Genomic DNA, 21,551 nt, shown 5'->3' on the forward strand with positions numbered 1-21,551 from the left:
GTTCTGCAGTTGGGACCACAGACCACTTCTCAGTACCTATGCTGTCTGGCTGATGTTTTGGTCAGTTTTGAATGTTGGTGGTGCTTTCACACTCGTGGTAGCATGAGACGGACTCCACAAGTGGCTCAGGTAGTGCAGCTCATCCAGGATGGCACATCAATGCGAGCTGTGGCAAGAAGGTTTGCTGTGTCTGTCAGCGTAGTGTCCAGAGGCTGGAGGCGCTACCAGGAGACAGGCCAGTACACCAGGAGACAGTGGAGGAGGCCGTAGGAGGGCAACAACCCAGCAGCAGGACCTGCTACCTCTGCCTTTGTGCAAGAAGGAACAGGAGGAGCACTGCCAGAGCCCTGCAAAATGACCTCCAGCAGGCCACAAATGTGCATGTGTCTGCACAAACGGTTAGAAACCGACTCCATGAGGATGGTATGAGGGCCCGACGTCCACAGATGGGGGTTGTGCTCACAGCCCAACACCGTGCAGGAGGCTTGGCATTTGCCAGAGAACACCAGGATTGGCAAATTCGCCACTGACGCCTTGTGCTCTTCACAGATGAAAGCAGGTTCACACTGAGCACATGTGACAGACGTGACAGAGTCTGGAGACGCCGTGGAGAGCGGTCTGCTGCCTGCAACATCCTTCAGCATGACCGGTTTGGCAGTGGGTCAGTAATGGTGTGGGGTGGCATTTCTCTGGAGGGCCGCACAGCCCTCCATGTGCTCACCAGAGGTAGCCTGACTGCCATTAGGTACCGAGATGAGATCCTCAGACCCCTTGTGAGACCATATGCTGGTGCGGTTGGCCCTGGGTTCCTCCTAATGCAGGACAATGCTAGACCTCATGTGGCTGGAGTGTGTCAGCAGATCCTGCAAGATGAAGGCATTGAAGCTATGGACTGGCCAGCCCGTTCCCCAGACCTGAATCCGATTGAGCACATCTGGGACATCATGTCTCGCTCCATCCACCAACGTCACGTTGCACCACAGACTGTCCAGGAGTTGGCGGATGCTTTAGTCCAGGTCTGGGAGGAGATCCCTCAGGAGACCATCCGCCACCTCATCAGGAGCATGCCCAGGCGTTGTAGGGAGGTCATACAGGCACGTGGAGGCCACACACAATACTGAGCCTCATGTTGACTTGTTTTAAGGACATTACATTAAAGTTGGATCAGCGTGTAGTGTTATTTCACTTTAATTTTGTGTGTGGCTCCAAATCCAGGCCTCCACTGGTTAATAAATTTGATTTCCATTGATGATTTTTGTGTGATTTTGTTGTCAGCACATTCAACTTTGTACAGAACAAAGTATTCAATGAGATTTCTTTCATTCAGATCTAGGATGTGTTATTTGAGTGTTCCCTTTATTTTTTTGAGCAGTGTATATATACAGTACAGACCAAAAGTTTGGACACACCTTCTAATTCAATGGGTTTTCTTTATTTTCATGACTATTTATAAGGCAATAAATCCCACTTATTAACCTGACAGGGCACACCTATGAAGTGAAAACCATTTGAGGTGACTACCTCTTAAAGCTCATCAAGAAAATGCAGAGTGTGTGCAAAGCAGTAATCACAGCAAAAGGTTGCTACTTTGAAGAAACTAGAATATAAGGGGTATTTTCAGTTGTTTCACACTTTTTTGTTTAGCGCATATTTCCACATGTTTTATTCATAGTTTTGATGCCTTCAGTGTGAATCTACAATGTCAATAGTCATGAAAATAAAGGAAACTCATTGAATTAAAAGGTGTGTCCAAACTTTTGGTCTGTACTGTATATATATATATATATATATAAATATATATATATATATATATATATATAAATATATATATATATATATATATATTTTTTTTTAAGGGATGTGTGTGATTCATATTTTGTTCATTTAAAAATTTACTTATTTTGCACACATTTGCATTTTATTTATCTGGGCAAGTTTATATTTCTCATCAGCCAAACAGCAAAAGTAATTACAGTGTTATTAGAAACATTGTCTCATCAGATTAGCCTATCCTAACTTGTACCCTCTGCCAAAATTAGGTCATTTCATTTAAGATGATTTTTCTTTGCTTCCTCCTTTTTCTTTTCCATTTACTGTCATTATGATTTATAGTCTGGAAATGTCACGAACCTTGTAGTCATTGTTTGTCCCTGTGATTCAACAAGGTTTCCAATCATATAATTTATCCAAAGCTGAATAAGTATTCACATTTATGAAAAAGAAAACACGTAAATTAGATCTCTTGGGCAGGAACGACAGTTCTCAGGCTTCATAGTTAATTTGTGACCAAGGGAGGGCAGCATGATTCAGCTGTTGTTTTGGCTGCTAAACAGCACAGATGCTTACAAGGTTTAACAAGGATCAGAAGGCTGGCATTGAATAAGTATTGAGTATACTTACTCAATACTGACTAATATATTGAGTAAGTATATTGAGTATACTGACTTAACTCTTTTAATCCCACTTTTAACAATTTAACAATTGTTGCCAGACATTTTTTCTAACTTTAGAAGCTCTAAAAGAATTGTTTTGAATTGTGGCAGCTAACTGAAGTTTTAAAATAAAATAATAGCGTGTCTACGCTAACCAATATCAATTTCATGTAGGTAGTGTGAATGGTCACATGACCAGACCTCTTTACTTCCTGTCCTGTAACGCTGGAGGTAAATGTCAGTCACAAACCTGTACAAGAGGAAGTCAGTAAAATACTTAAATAAAATATTTTGAACATATGTACTTTGACGTGTCTTCTACTGATATATAAAGAAAATTGTATCCCTTCATTCATCTTTTGATCATAATAGGAGTGAATGTAAGCATGGCAACAATTGTTGCCGCTAGGATAATACATACAGTAGACAGCACTATGCTATGTGTCCATAGCTTTGCTCTTTATTCTACAGTATATGCCTTGCTGTTCCCACACAGCTTAAAACTATCAGATATTTTAGATCTTCTAGGCCTAAAGGAACCTCAAAATGATGTCATCTACGTCACTGTCATTCCCACAGTTGAAACCCTCCCCCCTCAAACCCTCCCCAAAAGGCAATCCTTCACACAAAGTGTGTCTATGCACTGAATGACGACTATAAGATGATGCCATGCCTGAAACTAGTTTAGGACAGCGCCACGGTGTAGTTCTTGGTCTGGTGGAATAGGGAGTATTTCCTCTCAGATGCAGATTTGTTCATACTAACATTTTCACCTGAATTTGACTCATTGATGAAATTACTAAATTTCCTAAGGCTTATATTATCTGCCTTCCCACACCCCCACTGCCAACCCCCACATTTATTTAAGCATATCAATTCTACAAAATTAATTCCTGCCAAGAAACACTGCGTCAAAGTCTGTGTTAAACTTAAGCCCCTTCAAACTGGCATGGGTTCTGCCTAAGCTTTGCAAACTGGGTCCTACAATAAGTCTAAGTTGGATAGGTGACAGTTTAATTACATGCTCTTTCACTACGGTACACTTCCTGACTTGTGCAGCTGACAACACGCTAAACACATCAAACAGGAATTCATCAGGTGCCTCAACTACTGCACAAATATTACGACTGATATGGGTACTCTGTAACCTGGGTTTTTGTGAGAAATTTCTATGGAACTGTGTCATTCTGGATCCACACAATCTTTTTTAAGAAATATAAGAAAATGTTGAAGTTTTGAATCGATATTCATAACCTGCATTAAAACTTTTCAACTGAATTTTCTGCCTGAAATTTCTCCCCTCGTCTCTGCCCATTATTTTTCTTCCACAACTGCTCCTATAGCACATTCAGACATTTACAGATACAGTTCTTCAAAAGTCATATATATTCACACTGAGATTTTCTCTCTATTACATTTTGGAACAGACTTTAGAAGAACCCCTATGCTATTTTGAGGTTGTCATTTAACAGCAATGTTTTTATCCACTCTTCTTTCATCTGCACTCAAGGTCATCTAATGTGACAGAGTAACAATTGGCTTTGTTCACAGGTTGGAGGCCCTCCAAGCTACATACCAGCTAAACAACAGACCAACTCTAAAATAGCAAACTGCACAGGTCTTAAATGTTTTAGGATCTTGATGTTATGCGGCCGGTCGTGTTGTAAATTCTCGTTGCTGCCTGTCAGTGATGGACCTCTATACAGTAAAAGGGAATTAACAGTGACCTACGCAAGCTTAACCCCTTTTATGCTCAGATTTTCATAAAAGGTTTCCATCTGTGTCTGAGTGTCAGTTACACAAGCTAATTTAATCATCTAATTGTTTCAAAAAATGAGAAACCACCATTGCTTTAAAGAGAAACAGAAAAGTTCTTAGTGAGCAGCAACTGTGCACACAGAAATGTCTTCAATATAATAAAAAGGCGAAAGTAGGTCAGATGACCAGGTGTTGCAACCAAATTAACCACAACACCACTTCTGAACACATAATATGTCCAACCTAGAAGAAGAAGGGCTACCGCGGCACACTGTGCAAATATATTTAGATATTTTTATATTTAATAAACCTTTCTCATTCTGATTCCGACTGTGAAGTCACCTGCTGAAGGGTTCGATCCATAAGCATATTATCTTGAACTTTTATCTTACCTGTCATTAGGAATGTAAATTGAGATTGCCAGAGATTAATTCCTATGGATGATATGTTTAAGAAAGTACATAAATCACTATGTATACACTTTTGCTTGCTGAAAAGTTTTACTAAGTTTCAGATTTTTTTGCTTGGTAAAAACAGCATCTAATTTATTGCTGATCAAACTACATGAGTTGCTGTTATCAAAATGAAAATGAAAGTGGAAATACTTCCGGAATTATAACTAACGCTAAGATTTATAAAAAGACTTTTCTATGGCTCTATCTGATATCAGCTTTAATGAAGAGCCTCTGTGACTATAGCAGTTTCAGCTTTTGTCACAGGGCCTCAGTTCAAATTGCTTGTAGACATTTGCAGTTGAAGCGCAAGATCACAAAAGTTATTTGATCTGAACCTTTCCAATACATTGTTGCCTGGTTAGGGTTGCAGGTCTGCTGAAAGGTGAACCTCTGTCCAAATCACAGGACTTTTGCAGCGCATTGCAAGTTTATCTTCCAAGACTGTCCTGCATTCAGCTCTTGTCCATCTGAACAGTTTCAAGTGCTGCTGGTAGCCATCATAAAAAAAATCTTAACCCGAACTTGTCAAGTCTGGAAATTGTAAAAGCTATGAAGACGACATGGAGAAGAAGCTTGACCATTATGACTCAACACTCCATTAAATTAGCATTTTAATTAAATGTTTGCTTGAATTACTTTTACTTGTATTATCTTTAATCCATTACAGTGTGAACCACTGGCACTTCATCTTTATTTGAGTGGTAATTATAATTTCACAAAAATAACATTGTAAACTTCTATTATTTTGACACTGAGCTTTAGTGTAACTTATTTAACTAAAGGCCAAGATCAGACAGAAACAACATTCTCTGACCCCTATTTTGAGGTGGATTTAAATCTGAGCCTTGTAAATCCTTTTGATCATATGAGATAAACGACTATTATCATAAAGATTTGTGAATAACCCTCTCTCACTTGAAAGCTTTAATGGTAATCAGGAATAATTGCCATTCATCATGCTTCATTGTGGGTGAAGGAAGTTTTAAAAAAAGTTCTTTCCACTTGTGTTCAACAATTATCGTTTTCTTCATCCCCTCCTCGCTAATAACTGCCACACTTCATCGAACAAGGTCAGCGGTTGAAGACTGGTGAATATGCATGAGGTCTCACTTCTGCTGATTAAAATAGCCTGTTTAATAGAAGGTTGTTGTCCTGGGATTTTAGCTAATTTAGTTTTCCATTCGCACACACACACACACCCCGACAGACACACTCAGAGAACAACAAACCTTTGTCTTAAATAGAACCACAAAGCCATATCCTTTTATAGTCCTCTCCCTGTTGTTCGCAGCCTGGTTGGGCACAGAGGGGGTGGTGGAGGTGACACCTGTGGCCAGAACATAAAGGGAGGCCCTAATCACCCACCCCTGCCTGCAGTGTCCAGCATTTTGTTGCACAGTCCTGAGTGCTTCTAGAAATGGCCCCCAAGAAGAAGGAAGAGCCAAAGCCTGCTGCACCAGCGGCCCCTAAGCCCCAAGAACCGGAGCGCCCAAAGACTCCTGAATTTGACCCAGCAACAGTAACGGTAAAACATTTTAAATTAGAAATGCAAAAATGATTTGATGATTTAGCATAGAATCACATTGTTCTATTTAGACATAATGTTTTCGGTTGACTTCATTCTTTTTGACGAACATCAGAGACCCCAAGTGATCTAAACTTGGCACTGCAAGCCCAACATTTTACTGCAGCTAATTATCCTTAGCTCTCTCATTCCCCATCTTTGTAGAATATCTCGTAAATTACAAGCACACAAAACCAAATGGGATATTTTATTGAAGGAAGCTGCAAGCCTGTCTCAGTATTAGGTACAGATGCAAACTAACTGGTGCTTTAAACATCATGGAAAATATACTTTATGCTGACTTGGCCCCTTTCTGAGAGGATGAATGTTGTTTTAGGTCGAGCAAGCCGCCATGTTACAATAGAGTGTGGTTAAAGCCACAAAATATGACTTTTTTTCTTATTTCTGCAAATAGCAGACCACCCACACTATTTGTTACAGGGAAACAAGGGTGGAAAACTGGTAAGAAAGAAAAATATAGATAATTATAGCCATCTTGTTCTATCTTAAAACATGCTTAGATAAGGTTTGGGTGTTTTTTCTCTTAGTTTGTAGGAGACTTTGTGGTTTGAGGTTTTGTAGAAATCCAGACATTAAACATAGACTTGATGAATCAAACTGAGGGTCAACATGCACAAACACTCTCTTTATAAATGAATATCTCATTGAAATTGTAGTCCATTCTCAAGCTGAAAAAAACAAAAAAAGAATAGTTTCAATTATTTATTTATTTTTTTCTAAAAGCGTGCTATTTCTTTTTTTACTTGGGCATTTTAAATATATTGCTTTCTCTTTATTAAAATAAAGTGCACCTAAAAATAAACTTCAACAAAGTCCACAGTAGCATATAGAGTTCAAGTGGTAACAATTGACTGATCCAAGGTCACTTATAAACTATGGACGCCTCCTGCCTCACAGGATGGTGACGTTTAAGTTTGTCTCCTTCTGCATTTTGAACCACAGTTTTTAATTTTATTGTATATCTTTATTGATTTTTAGACTTTGAGAAACAACAAGTTAGTTTAGACACTGAAAGGTTAATAAAGCAGATTAAAAATGTAGAACAGTTGTTTTATAAAGTCCGATATTCTAATGTTATTTTTATTTGATTTGATTGTTTTATATCAGGAAGGACTTTTTTTCAAATGAATGTGCTGTCATGACCTTATTATGTCTGTAATATAGAGTGAGATTAAAAAAAATCATAATAATGTCACAAATAATTATGAAATAAAATATGGTTTATTATTTTGGCAGAAAAAAAACAAATGTGGAATATTGAGCAGAAATAAGTGTTCTTTTTATGTCATTTTGAACATTTTGAGCTCTTTTACATTTTAGTCAATTGAAAATATTCACCAAATGCACCTAAAATAAGCTGGGATGAATTCAACATTATAGTGCAGAGTTAATATGTCAAAAGATGGAGGAATTAAATCCAACGTCACTTAAAACCTTTGGATTATAATCAAGAAAGGTATTTACTGCTTTTCAAAATAGAAGAAAGAAAAGAGACTGCTTAATTATCTCCAAGTTTGTGTATTTTTATTTTCAATTAACTTTTTATTTGCTGCTCTGAATGATTAGTGTCTTCTAATTGCTCTGTTTGGTTTGTCTTTTCCCAGCTGGAATTTACACCAGAACAACTTGAGGGTGAGGCTTTAGAGAGCTGCTGCTTTTTCCTTTGTGTTGCATGGGCTTGGGGTTATTTATAGAGAGAATAAATGGTTGCACTCACAGCATAGTTCTAAATGTGTGAGAAACATTTTGCAACAGCTGGTGTTTCATCAGATCAAACATATGTTATTTATTTTTTTAAAGAATTATTTCCTATTCGAGTCAGTGTCCTCTGAAACATGTGACGTGCATGCCAGTCAAAGCAGAGTGGAACCCTTCAGGGAAGCTGCAGCGCTTCCTTTTATCTGAGGAATGCCATTATAGATCATTACTTCAGAAAGATCTGCACATGCTCTCAGATGACACAGAAATGAGCAAAAAAAAAATTCAGAAGGAATGTTAGCTATTCTTTTTGTTCACAGACTTCAAAGATGCTTTCCAGCTGTTTGACCGAACACCAACCAGTGAGATGAAAATAACTTACGCGCAGTGTGGTGACCTAATCAGGGCTTTGGGCCAGAATCCCACCAATGTGGAGATCATGTATGTCCTTGGGAAGCCCAAAGCTGAAGGTTGGTTGTATGACAATTTTAGTCATTCATTTTTTTTAATTTTTTTTTTATCACATTGAGGGCAGCCATCTGTTTTTTTTCTTACATCTATTAGCTACTTTCTAAATATTTAACGTTGAGAAATCATCCAGTCTCAATGGTGATTAAAGTGAAACAGTCAGTGACTTATCAAAAAAAATGAAATTGATCTGAAGCATTAATTACACCCTCCCACTGAGTAAAATAATTACAATTTCGTTGATAAAAATGTAAATAAAGAATAAACAAGAAAACAGTCAGTTATTGATCAATGTCTTTTTTGTCAAATGTGTAGAGTTAGATGTTAACTAATTAAAAAAAATACACTGAGGAAAACAGTTCATAGTACTGTATATCATGTTTGTTGACTCAGAGTTACAATTCATCAGGAGCTCTTTCCTATGAGAATTAAACTGACCTAAGCCCTTACATTTATCAAGTATATGTAAGGGCCAGAATATTGGCCATAAAACATAATCAAATATTGTCTATTCTGGGTGAAATTAAGCTTTTTACTTCCTGAGAACCCCTTACTTACCCACCTTAGTGTTTCTCCTGGTTACACAATAAGTCTCTTCTACTCCAGCAGTTGTTCTGTCCACCTGGAGGTCATTCCTAAAAGGGGATGTGAGGTGATCCTCTCCTGGTACTGGCTTTTAGGTTATCCAGGATCTTAAACTTTGGATTCAGAACTCAGTGACCTGTTAAAGAAACCAGCTGATGATGAACATGTCAAAAGTGCAGGAAAATAAAGCAGCATAAAATGCAAAACAAACATTTCTTGCAACAACAACTCTTGGGTTCATCTGGTCATCTAAAGTGAACAGAAAAATCTCTGTACCTGACAGATTCAAATTAAAGGTTAGATCACAATACAACATCGCCCAAAACCTTCGTTCTCAGTGGTTCCCAAGTGTGGGGTGCGCCCCCTATGGGGGGCCCCGCGCCATTACAGGGGAGGGGGGCGGTATAGATGAATGAAAAAGAAAAAAGAAAACAGTTACACAAAAGTGTTTCACTGTGAAGATGGTTTGTAGTGTGTTTTGTTGAAACCTGAAGTGTGAAATAAACTTCAGTGGAGTTTGAAAACAAAATATGTGTATAGGTTTATGTCTGGTTGAACAATGTGTGTGCCCAGTTGATTGTTTTTTTTTGGGGGGGGGATTTTATTGTAATCAATAAGGGGAGGCCAGAAAATCTTTGGGAACCACTGGGGGGAGGGCCCAGAAGAAAATCTTTAGGAACCACTGTTCTTTCTTAATACTTTCAACAGATATGCAGACCAAGATGCTTGACTTTGACCAGTTCCTTCCAATTTACCAACACATCTGCAAAGCCAAGAACCGTGGAACGTTTGAAGACTTTGTTGAGGGTTTGAGGGTGTTTGACAAGGAGGGAAATGGTACAGTGATGGGCGCTGAGCTCAGACACGTCCTGGCAACCCTTGGTGAGTGAAATTGTCTTAGTTAGCAGATTTCATAAGACGCTGGTAACAATGATGCACACTGAGCTGACAGTGTCGCTGCTTTCAGGTGAGAAGATGAGGGAGGATGAAGTGGAGCAGCTGATGCAAAACCAAGAAGATGCTAATGGCTGTATAAATTATGAAGCTTTCGTAAAGTACATCATGGCATCATAAAATAGCCCTTTGAGCCTTAATGTGATTTTGGTGCTACATCTGAAGATACATAAAAAGCCAACTGGAATAAGAGAAAAAGTCATTTTCTTCACTGCTAAGCAATGATTTTGTCATCTTTTAAACAAAAGGAGTCTACGTGTCTGTCAAATCCACTTTGAACAATTTTCATTTGCATGTGTTATGAAAGACAAATTCATAAATGCTTTATCTCACTTTCGAAGTCTCATCAGGCTGATGTGGTGCCTCTCTGTACATTTTTCAGCTCATGGTGCATAAATATATTTGTTTCATTGTGTTATGTGTTTCAGAGGAATCCTTTGCAGCTTTTTGCACTGTTTTGACAGGACAGGCTATTGTTTTTAAAAACAAGAAATATTAAAAGATTACCCAAAAAACTGCTTATATGTTAGGATTTCTTAAGTGTCACAGGGAAATTAATTATCCTAAAATTAGTTATAATGAATACCTGTACACAAAGTAAAAATTACAAATAGAAATGTTCTTAGCAAATCTGGTATTACATTAAAAAATATCATCATCATCATCCAAAGGGCAACATTTTATTAATTATCCAAAGGATAGGTCGTGGACTCCCCTTTGCAGCCAGCAGAGGGAGGTGTTGATCAACATTTCTTTATAAGGCAGCATGATTACTTTGATATATTTTAAAGAAATATTTTTAAAACTATTTTTAAAAATCTAACCTGATCGAAGATCAAAATGAGGCTCTGTGATTAGCACAGCCATTTTTATTTAACTTAAGACAGTTTTAAAGTTTTTTGTTTTTTCAGAATGCTTTGCATTAACAGCTTCTCACAATAGTTTCATCTTTTTCTTAAACTCCTTCAAAACTCTAGTTTTATTTAGTTTCACATTCCCTTAATTTGCAGAAATTATCAGCAATTCGTATTTGAAATCTAAAGTGGCTGAACTTTTAATAAACCAATTTGACAAGAAAAACTGGATCAATTCATCATAATGGGCATCTACTAGCTTTCTTCCAATTTTTTTGCAGTGGTTGTGTAAAATGTAGAAACAGTGAATGGGTGCAGATGAAGTCTTGCTTTTCCAATTAGTCTGTGTTTTATTCATAAGGGTTTAACTGCAATACATTAATTTTTTGTCTATAGGATTATAAATAGGATTTTTGAGGAAGCCTCTGTCTACACTGCCAATAAGCAAACACACACTCTTATTCCTATCCTATTTCTTTCATTTTCACTAAATGTAGATGTTTCAGCTGACATCTAAGCTGTGACCTATGAGACATTTCCTACCTGCTAGTTCACATTAAATCACTGCGAACACGCAGGCTCATGCTACACTGAGGTTGACAATCCTCAATGTTTTTGGCTGGTGTTTGATTCCTGACTTGAATTCTCTGCCCACTTTTTTGTCAAGATAATATTAAGTAAAGCAGAATGATTCCTTAACATTGTTTAAAGCAAAAAAGATACATAAACTAGGTGGAGTTACTATTTTTACCACCAAACTCCACCTATACCGGCAATGTGTTATGTTTTTTTACATGCCACCTACTTTGATCTGCTGTTTCTCACTCGATTTTACACTTTTCTTTGCGCATCAGCTGTCTTCTCTGTGAAACAAGGTCAAATTTCCAAAACAAGATTCTAGAGAAAAACACAGAACAGGAAAAGAAAACATGTATATGATGTTAACAAGCTGGTGAGAGGACAAAGTAAAAGCCAAAACAGAACACTGAGGGTCTAATCAGGAACTGATGAGTGGGAGGGAAGTTCAGAGAAGATGGACTTGCATGGTGATGAGTACGTAGATGATCCACAGCTGTGTGGAGTCAGTCTGCCAAGAATCCAGAGCTCCACCTACAGAGGGAGGAAGTGGTGACCAGGGGACACTGTCATAAATAAATATGGAAAGCGGAAAAAGAAACAAGACAGGAAAGACCACCTACTGCTAGAGAAGGAAAGTACAGATTTCTTTAGCTATGATACTGTAAACTTGCAGTTTCAATTCTTTTATTATTTAAAGACTGTTTTGCATTCTTTTGGGAGTAAGCTTGGCAAAAATACATAGTGGATATAAAAGTCCCCGGCTGAATGGTGAGATTTTGTGTGACATAACAAAATAAAACTGGCTTGAATCATTTTTAAAAATATACGCATTTTTATGAAATGCGAAAAAAACTTAAATTGACACTTTCATGAACCACCTTTTGATTTCATGTTAGCATTCAGCTTTTTTAAATGTTAGTATTCAGCTTTTTTGCGTTCTGTTAGCAATCCAAATCACCTCAACTGGTAGTTTTAGTTAACTTAGTCTTCAAAGTACAGATTGTTAGGACATCTCTTCTCCACAGTAATCTTCATGTGACTGCATAGATTCTCTCTCAGATTTAGTTCTGAACTTTGGCTAGGCTGTCGCCAAACCTTAATTTTGTCCCTGTGATGCCATGTTGTTGTTGAAAAATAAAACCTTCTTAACAATGTCCCTCAAGTTTTTAGTTCAAAATTGAATGGTGTTTATAAATTCTTATGATTTCTTAATGAATCATGAAAAAATCATAACTTTTAAACTTGAGTTGAGGTGACATAAACTCTAGTTCTTAAGGGCTACAATTCCATCAACTTTTACATAAACATGTCTCTGGTTCGACACATCTGACTTGAGTAATTGCTTCATTAGCAGAACTCTAGAGCTTGACTGCTAAAGGGACAATTTAGACAGTTCATTCAGGTGTTTGGAACCAGGGATGTGTGCAAATGTTTCAAGAACCTGGCCTTAAAGGACTTTACTGTGAGATCTCTGGTCTTGTTCCAAGTGAGAATAAGTCAGCCCATAGCTAATTCCTGTCCCCATCAAATTGCACTGTGGGTTTGCTCTTCTTTTGGTGATGATCAGTGTTGCTTTTGCATCCGATCTAACTACTTGCACTTATTATCCAAAAGTCTGGTTGCTTCAGCCCATAAACATATTCACCTACAAAATTCTGAGTGACTGTTGCCAGATCTGGAAGTGTTTTTGGAAGAAAATATTCCTGTCTTTCTTCCATCCATTCATTGCATTTGTGGCTTTAGATTCCTCACTCTAAACATTTTAATCCACATACTTGATTTTTTATTTATTTATTTTTTGGTTATCGTATTTTTTTACTGTTTTGTGATAGACATACTGTGTAGATATCTCATAAAGCTCATAAATGAAACTATGATGGGCAATAAAAGACATGAAATTTGTATACTGCTGTTTTCAGCAGCAATATCTGACCTTACTGTCTTTAGATTCCTCCAGGAAAACTAGATTCATTCTCCCCAATCTAAATCCTGTGTAATAGATTCTGGAAGAAAACCAATTTTCATTTAGGCTTTCGCTCTTGTTCATTATTTCAGAATCTGCAGTGGTCAAAATGTAGCCTGTGACTTATAGCCCACCACCGTTTCTTCAAACTCAATATATACATTTATCTGTCAGTTCAGTTTTCAGGAGAAATCTGGGTGATAGATATTTACGTTTATCTATCACCCAGTAAATAAACAAGCACAGCGACGATTTCTTTTGTTTAAATCTGGTCAGTTTTGAACCTCATCAGATACATCCACCTCAGTTTTGTTGCCATTTTAGAGCCCAAACTGTAATATGTTCAGATAAGGTCATAACTGTTCAAATGCAATTTACATAAATGTGATGCAATTTAGGTTAGTTAGTTAACAGTAAAGGAAAGCCTGACATCTAATGTTCCTCTTTCATTATGCTGACAACTATCAGGAGTATTAGTTGATTCAACAAGCATTCATTACAGCATATTAGAGTCTTATCTCTTTGTCTGAGGATGCATGGCTAGATGAGTCCTGAGGGTTGCTGGCAAAGGCTGTAGTTTCTGCTCCATTTCACTCGAGCCCGAAATGTATAAAACTACATCTAGCAAGCGCTCTCTCCTACGCCATCTTTTTTTCATCACTAGTTTAAAATGATGACATTTCAATGAATAATTATTTACAGTGTTTACATATCATAAAACATGTGGATTTTTTTTCCTCTCTACCAGAAGAGAGGAACGATTTGTATGTGAGCAGTGAAAAAAAAACAAAAAAAAAAACAGCTGAATTTATTCCTGTGGAAAAGCAAATGAAAAATAGTGCAATTTCTGGAAATGTCAGATTACTTAGCATTATTGGGCATAGGCCTGTCTGAGATGCTCGGCTATATCCTTGTGTAAGAATAACACTATCCCGTGGTGTTTCAGTATTTAAATTTTCACACAATTTTTTAAAACAAAAAAGGGATAACATGAGCCAAGAGGTTTTGCATATCAGAAAAGCAACAATTATTCCAACTAGTGTTAAAATATCAAAATCACATTATCTAAAACATGTATTTACATGGATTTTGATGTTGGCTTTGTTTGAATTAAATTAAAAATACATTATTAATTCCAAAGAAATTTCAAAAATTGAAGATCCATTAAATAAGATATAGTTAAGTCCTAAATTACTCATGTCCATGGCAGAGATATTCTCAACTGGAATAAAAGTAATGTCATGAAGTGCCAGAGTCCTGAAAAGAATCTGAGATGATGGAAGAAAGACTTGGAGTTCATCACCAAGGGTAAATCATCAAAATACTATTGCTGAAACACGCTGGAAAGGATGGCATTTTTCAGGCACATAGTGCCATTTTTTAACACAATCAAGTAACTGTATACTGTATATACAGTGTGTATATAAAAAAAAAAAATTCCCTTCTCACCCACCGCGGGTGGTTCTTATCCTCTGAGCTCGGGTCCTCTACCAGAGGCCTGGGAGCTTGAGGGTTCTGCGCAGTATCTTGGCTGTGCCAAGGACTGCACATTTCTGGACTGAGATGTCTGATGTTGTTCCTGGGATCTGTTGTAGCCATTGGTCCAGTTTGGGGGTGACTGCCCCGAGGGCCCCGATGACCACAGGCACCACTGTGGTCTTCACCTTCCAGGCCCTCTCCAGTTCCTCTCTGAGGCCCTGGTATTTCTCTAGTTTCTCGTGCTCCTTTTTCCTGATGTTGCAGTCGCTTGGTATTGCTACATCTATCACAACGGCTTTCCTCTGTTGTTTATCCACTACGACAATGTCTGGTTGGTTCGCCATTACCATTTTGTCTGTCTGGATCTGGAAGTCCCACAGGATCTTAGCTCTGGCGTTCTCCGCCACCTTTGGGGGTGTTTCCCACTTTGATCTCGGGGTTTCCAGTCCATATTCTGCACAGATGTTTCTGTACACTATGCCTGCAACTTGGTTATGTCGTTCCATGTACGCTTTCCCTGCCAGTATCTTGCACCCTGCTGTTATGTGCTGGACTGTCTCAGGGGCCTCCTTGCACAACCTACACCTTGGGTCTTGTCTGGTGTGGTATATCTGGGCCTCTATTGCTCTGGTGTTTAGGGCCTGTTCCTGGGCGGCCAGGATGAGGGCCTCTGTGCTGTCCTTGAGTCCAGCTTTTTCCAGCCATTGGTAGGATTTACTGATATCAGCCACTTGGGTTATTTGCTGGTGGTACATCCCATGTAGGGGCTTGTCCTGCCATGATGGTATCTCTGGCACCTCAACCTCCGTTCCCTGTTGTCTGAGATATTCACTGAGCACATTGTCTGTTGAGGCTTTGTCCCTGATATATTTATGGATCTTAGTTGTTTCGTCCTGGACTGTGGTTCTCACACTATATATATCTATATATATATATATATATATATATATATGTGCGTGGGGGGGGGGGTTTGTCCATGTGTGTGTGTGTGTGTGTAACATAATGTTACAGAACCCCCTTTCCCCCCTTTAAAATCAGCTAGAACATTTGTTGTAACATCAAAAAATATTCTTCTATTGCATATTGTGAAAGACAAGAGTCAGTTGAAATGTGTATGTTGTTCAGACATGAGTAAAAATCAATGGCACAATAACACAGAATATTTTATTTTAACCAATAGAGACAACTTCCTTTTCACAAAAATACATTTCTTGTTTTGTAAGGCAGTATGGGTGGTTTCCTTAAAATCTACAGATCTGACATCTGACTTTGTTGATTACACTTCATGAGAGATTGATGTAAAAAAATCATGTTAAAAACAGATTCATTAACTATAGTCCACTGACAACAATATAAATATGTAGACAATAAAAACTGTAAGTTAGTAAACAAAGGTTGTCTCTTTGGTGAGTTTAAATAAATGTTTTTTTTTTATAAGATTATTTCACATTTTTACAATAGTAGCATCATGTAGTCCTTTTAACTTTATCTAACCTGTAGGAATCCTGAAAAGATGTGCTGTAGTACAGCTTCACATGCCCTGACTCTGAAGTGAAGCAGATATAATATTTACAACAAATCAGTCTGGGGTAGATAGTTACTACACAGAACAATGTAGTTCTGTTCTACTACACTAGTGCAGTAGAACAGAACAGCAATAACAAATTTGCTTTAGTTTAACACAAGTTTACAAAGTGAACAATGAAAAGCACATTTTTACATAAACAGATGTTTACATATTTTATGTTTTATACAAGCCATTTAAACACAGTTTTTGAAAAAAAGAGTTTTTGGTCAAACTATTATCAAACCCTACAATGTATACTCCAGAAAGTATTGTGTCTCTCAATAAACTAGAACATTATCAAAAAGTTATTTGATTTCACCAATCTATTCCAAAAAAGGTAGAACTACATAGCTTGATCACACTTTGATGTACTTCAACTGTTAATTTTTACTGATTATCCCTTACAGGTAATGAAAGCCCAGTTTCTCCAAAAATCTTATTAGATCCCACTAATTAACAATAATTTGAGAGCATGTTATCTTATAGCATAATCTTATGGCTCGTACAAATTCGTCTTATATCCTTCACAGTTATTGTCAGGACTGCTGACATGACAGTTGTCCAGTAACAGGTCACTAACATCTTCCTCAAAGAAAAGATCTTTGCTAAAGAGGCAGGCTTCTCACAAAGTGATTTATTCAAGTATTTTAATGGAAAGTTTATTGGAAAGAAAAAGTGTGGTGGCTATTCTAATTGCAAATGTTGCATTTCATTTGGAAATCAATGCTTCAGAGACTTCAGAACAAATGGAGAGACAGAGTAAAAATAAATACTATAAATAAAAAAAATGTCTGTATTTAATTTGTATTGTAAATAACTTCAGCTGATATTCTAATGTACTGAGATACACATGTATACATTTTGTTATTTAACTGACGCACTGTGTGGCATCAAAATGACAGAAAACTGCTAAGAGTTTATTTGGAGTATTAACAGAAATTCAAAAATTAATACACTTATTTTTGAAAATCTATTTTCAACAACTCTAGAGAATTATGCAGATGATCTGATGAGTCAGGCTTAAACATCAGCAGCATTTTAGATCATCAATAAAATACATGCTTTTTATTTTTGTAATCTCTTCCAAAAAACCAATAATTCTCATCCTCTTTTAATCCCTCAGCAAAAAGTTTTTTGGGCAAATACCAAAGCAGACACATGGCTGTTTCCATGACTTTGTGGGATAAGCCTTATGAGACGTAAAAGCTGGCATTACATTGAGAGAATACGCTGACCTGACCGAAGCGCGTCTTTAGGGATGTGACTGGTTCCCTCTCCATCAGGCTTCCCTTCTTCAGCAGCAAAAGCTTAGTTGTGACACTGATTATGAGAAAGCCACGAGGATTTCATAAAGCCAAAAAGAATTTAATCTGCTTTCACTTCACATGCATGATAAATCCGTGCACAACACTTTGTGCTCTATATGCAAATATTGCATAAATGGCTAAGAATCACTTTCACTTCTTAAAATAATAACTATAATCTTAGATTTGCTTGTCTGGACTCGAGATTTAACTTGGGATTGGGGAACCAGTGGCATCAAACATGTCCTGAAGTAGACTCTTCTTTCTGTCGGTACCCTCTTGTTTGTTTTTGCACACAGGAGAAATAAGAGTGCTGGGAACAAATAGCCAGAGGAGAGGTGAAAGTAAAATTGTGTGAACAAATGCCCTGATAACATGTAAAGCAGAACAGAATAAGACAAAACTTTTTCCCTTTTACCACCTCCATCCAAAATAACTGTTTTCATTTTTTTTTTTTTTTTTTTTTAAGTTAGGTTTCTGATCATATTCAAGACAAATGGTTGTTTTGGCAGACAAGTGGCTGCATTGTGGTCAATTACAGTTCAAGTTTTATCGATTGCACTCTTTCAGCATAACAAGAGTGTCTTGTCTATGAGTGTATGAGTTGCAGATTCTGCTAAATTCTTGTCCTCCCATAAATAACCACTAAGCAGCTATTTGACAGAAATAAAAAGCATAGCAAGACCTACTTTGTTGGTGAATGGTGACTTGTCTTTGCTGCAAAACACTCTTCAAAGAATGTCAAATCCTGTACTTTACACACTGTACATTTCCATAAAACAATGCATCTTCTAACAAACTAATTTATGAGCATTTGAAACCTCAGCAGTAAAAAGGAGTGTCTTGTTGACTTAGACACACAACACTAAGCAGTTTACTGTGAAGTACTTAGCCTAATTTGGAATGCTGGACCAAAATCATGAAGGCTGTTCTGTGTTCTGTGGATGAGCATGTCAGAAGGGATAAAGTTTATTCCCACGCTCACAAAGCTGTGGTCTGTTTGATGCTGTGAAAGCTAATCCTGGTCGGCGATGTGGGGATGGACATGGCTCGTGCCACTCGCACTCGAAGGGCATGGTTATCCTGCCAACGGTGCCATCGTTTCCTCACTGCAGAACGGACCTGAAATGTTGAGCAAAATCAGCAGATTATAAAGAGACAATATATATCTTCCTTGCATAAAATGTAAACCTCTGACTTATGAACCTGAAACACATTTAAGGCTAAACTGAACTTCACTGTATTGTAAAAGAGGATCTAATTGGTACATGCAATTCAGGTTGAATTTGTAAGTGAATTTGAATTTGTCTGTAAGATTGGATTGATTATATTATATATTTTTTAATGAAAATTGCATCTTGTTGTCTTGCAAAGTGCCTTGACATGAGATTTGCATCAATTTCCTTTTCAAGTGGAATGGACAAGAAAAACTGAAGATTGAAGTTGAAGGTTTTAAAAAAGCAGACAACTGCAGATAAGGCATCATGTTATCCTGTTTATCGACATTCTTACCAACATTACAGATATAGGATGAAACATCTTTAAATAAGTAAATATAAATATGATAACATATGGAGGCTAAATTCAAGACCATTTTTCTACTCTTTAGATATACCAAATTGCAAACAATATGCTATTGTTTTATAAAATACAATAAATGCTGTATTATTCAACCTTTTCCATGTTTCCAGCTTCAAAAACTCTATAATAGTTAATGCACAATATTTTGTCAATAGAATTTGTGGTTTTTGCCAAACAAAACACGCTCTGCTTTGACTGGCAGTCTGGGTATCAGTGACAAACAATCATAATCAGACTCAAAAAAGATCAAATCTAGCAACAATCAATACACGACTCCATATTATCTCTATAAAATTGAGAATTAGCAGACTGAGACAGTGAGCTTCAGCTGTTTCAGTTTCCAACTTCTCTTATGAACAAACAGAAGTGGTGTTGACCTTGTTATCTAACTGTTGTCCAGAGGGAAAACATGTAGATTTATCAAATTGTCCAACGTTTTGTTTGTATTAACTTCTACAGAGAACTCTGAAAACAAAAAAGTATTTTTATTTATGCCACAGTGAAAAATAAATCTACATAAATAATAATAATAATAACAGCAAGAATAACATAAATTGGTACATAAAATATTTCCCTTAACAGTTTGTCACAGTGTTAGAAAACATTGGTATATAGGAATAGTTTTTAGCATAATATTACATAAAGTAAATCTTGCAGAAAATGCTAAACTAAATTAATTTGAGTATAAAATAAGCAATCACTTGCCTTTGTAACTTTACATTTTAACATTTTAAAGCGAACAAAAGTTTCCAGCTTTAGATTTAAAAGTATTTTATTACATTCTATTTGAATTCCACTGTGTGTGCAAAAAGAGATCTTTAGAAGCATTTAAAACAGTCAAGCAAGCCCTAAAGCCTGGACTTTTTCCTTAATGGAAGAGGCAACCAAAGTATCTGGTTTTAATTACTGTCAGACAACTACGGTACTGGCATTCTGTGAATTTGCCTTTATTTTTAATTAGTTGAATAACTTTCCTGAAAATTTCATTGTGTGGCTCAGTCTAGTTCTTAACATATATTTTGGCTAAAGATGCTTCTGTCAGATTAAGTTTTAACACATTTAGAAAAAAAATAAAATAAAATATTTGAGGAGACGTATATGGGACTTATTAGGACTATGAATCAAAACCCAGAGTGATTAATGTTTTTCCATTAGACATCAATGACTTACCTCTCCATTTAGAAAGCAGTAAAAGACTGACACAAAGAATCCCTGTAGAATAAGACAAATTATCAGCATAAGTAAAATATAAGACCATATCTTTTCAAATGCTATAAGACACAATTCACATAAAAAAAGTTATTACCCTTATACTCCAGAAAAAATATGATTCACCAGCCCTACCTTCCATTTATTCATAGATTAAAAAAAAATAATAATACACCAATAAAAGGAATAGCTACAGAGCAGAAATCAAGCCCACATGGGCCGGCTAATCTTGACATGTGAGAGTACAGAACATAAGGCAGGAGGGAAATAGACTGTCTAAGCACAGCCAGAATGCCAGCCAGAATGCTAGCTCAAATTATCTTCCCACCAGAAAACTCGAAAGCGGATCAAATAAATGATGCAGCTCTGGCAAAAAAAAAAAAAAAAAAAAACACTGACCGGTTGTCCACTGTTGTAGTGTGTGAAAGAAAATCATTCTCACCTGGAAAGCCTGTAAAAAGGAGTTAAAATAGATGAAAACAATTTGAGAGATGTCATCCTCCCCCGGATTGACAAAAAACAGCATGTAGGTGATCCCCAGCAGAGGTAACAAGACGAGTGTAGCTTTCACAGCTTTTCTGCAAAGACAAGGAATTAACATGAGCAACAGCTTCTTTTTTTTTTTTTTTTACTTACAGAAATATCTTACTCTGGGAATCATATGACATTGTGCAGAAAAAAACACTTCTCCATCACAGTATCAACTCACAAAATAGTCAGAGATTGTATCTATCTCTGAAAGCCTTTGAAAGCCAATGACCACTTTTCAATAAGTGACTTTTAAACAGCTCCTTCCAAGACCACACACATTATTCTTTGAATATTCCTTATTCTGTGATGAGGGCAAATTTTATTGCATTTTACTTAGTATTTGGTGAGACACCAATGCAAAATAAAGTTAAAGGAGAACAATGTTTGGGTTTTTTTATACAAATTTGAAAGGTATGCTGTCCATTTGTATTCATTGCCCATGAGTCCATACTTAGTGCAATCACCTTTCACTAGTATTACACCAGAATGTTTCTGTGGTACATCTCTACCAGCTTTGCAAATCTGGAAAATGAAACTTGTACCCAAGTA

General features: G+C 36.9%; 2 protein-coding genes across 3 annotated transcripts in view; one reads left to right on the forward strand and one right to left on the reverse strand.

Moving 5' to 3' along the window:
* Window positions 1–5,986: 5,986 nt before the first annotated feature.
* On the forward strand, window positions 5,987–10,599 carry myl13 (myosin, light chain 13). The gene is made up of 5 exons (XM_032566187.1): window positions 5,987–6,170; window positions 7,835–7,862; window positions 8,249–8,398; window positions 9,690–9,863; window positions 9,949–10,599. Exons 1-5 carry the CDS (start codon window positions 6,063–6,065, stop codon window positions 10,053–10,055), a joined length of 567 nt encoding a protein of 188 aa, XP_032422078.1. The 5' UTR covers window positions 5,987–6,062; the 3' UTR covers window positions 10,056–10,599.
* A 5,353-nt stretch (window positions 10,600–15,952) lies between these two features.
* Window positions 15,953–21,551, reverse strand: part of LOC116722074 (corticotropin-releasing factor receptor 2) — a 44,185-nt gene continuing 38,586 nt past the window's right edge. Inside the window, exons 10-12 of one of the 2 annotated variants that reach the window (XM_032566186.1) lie at window positions 20,914–21,049; window positions 20,433–20,474; window positions 15,953–18,803 (exon numbers count right to left, since the gene is read on the reverse strand). In XM_032566186.1, the coding sequence (XP_032422077.1) occupies window positions 18,663–18,803; window positions 20,433–20,474; window positions 20,914–21,049 (319 nt within the window). In that variant the 3' untranslated portion in view covers window positions 15,953–18,662. The remainder of the gene's footprint in view (window positions 18,804–20,432; window positions 20,475–20,913; window positions 21,050–21,551) is intronic. The other variant, XR_004339710.1, reaches the window with a different exon arrangement.

This window comes from Xiphophorus hellerii, chromosome 6 (genome assembly GCF_003331165.1).
Source record: "Xiphophorus hellerii strain 12219 chromosome 6, Xiphophorus_hellerii-4.1, whole genome shotgun sequence".
NCBI classification, from domain to species: domain Eukaryota; kingdom Metazoa; phylum Chordata; class Actinopteri; order Cyprinodontiformes; family Poeciliidae; genus Xiphophorus; species Xiphophorus hellerii.

What these genes read in the sequence shown, in the direction of transcription:
- myl13 (XM_032566187.1), top strand. Translation starts at nt 6,063, where the DNA reads ATGGCCCCCAAGAAGAAGGAAGAGCCAAAGCCTGCTGCACCAGCGGCC. An exon ending in TTGACCCAGCAACAGTAACG is followed by an intron (nt 6,171 to 7,834) that starts GTAAAACATTTT and finishes GTCTTTTCCCAG; the next exon opens with CTGGAATTTACACCAGAACA. An exon ending in TGGGAAGCCCAAAGCTGAAG is followed by an intron (nt 8,399 to 9,689) that starts GTTGGTTGTATG and finishes TACTTTCAACAG; the next exon opens with ATATGCAGACCAAGATGCTT.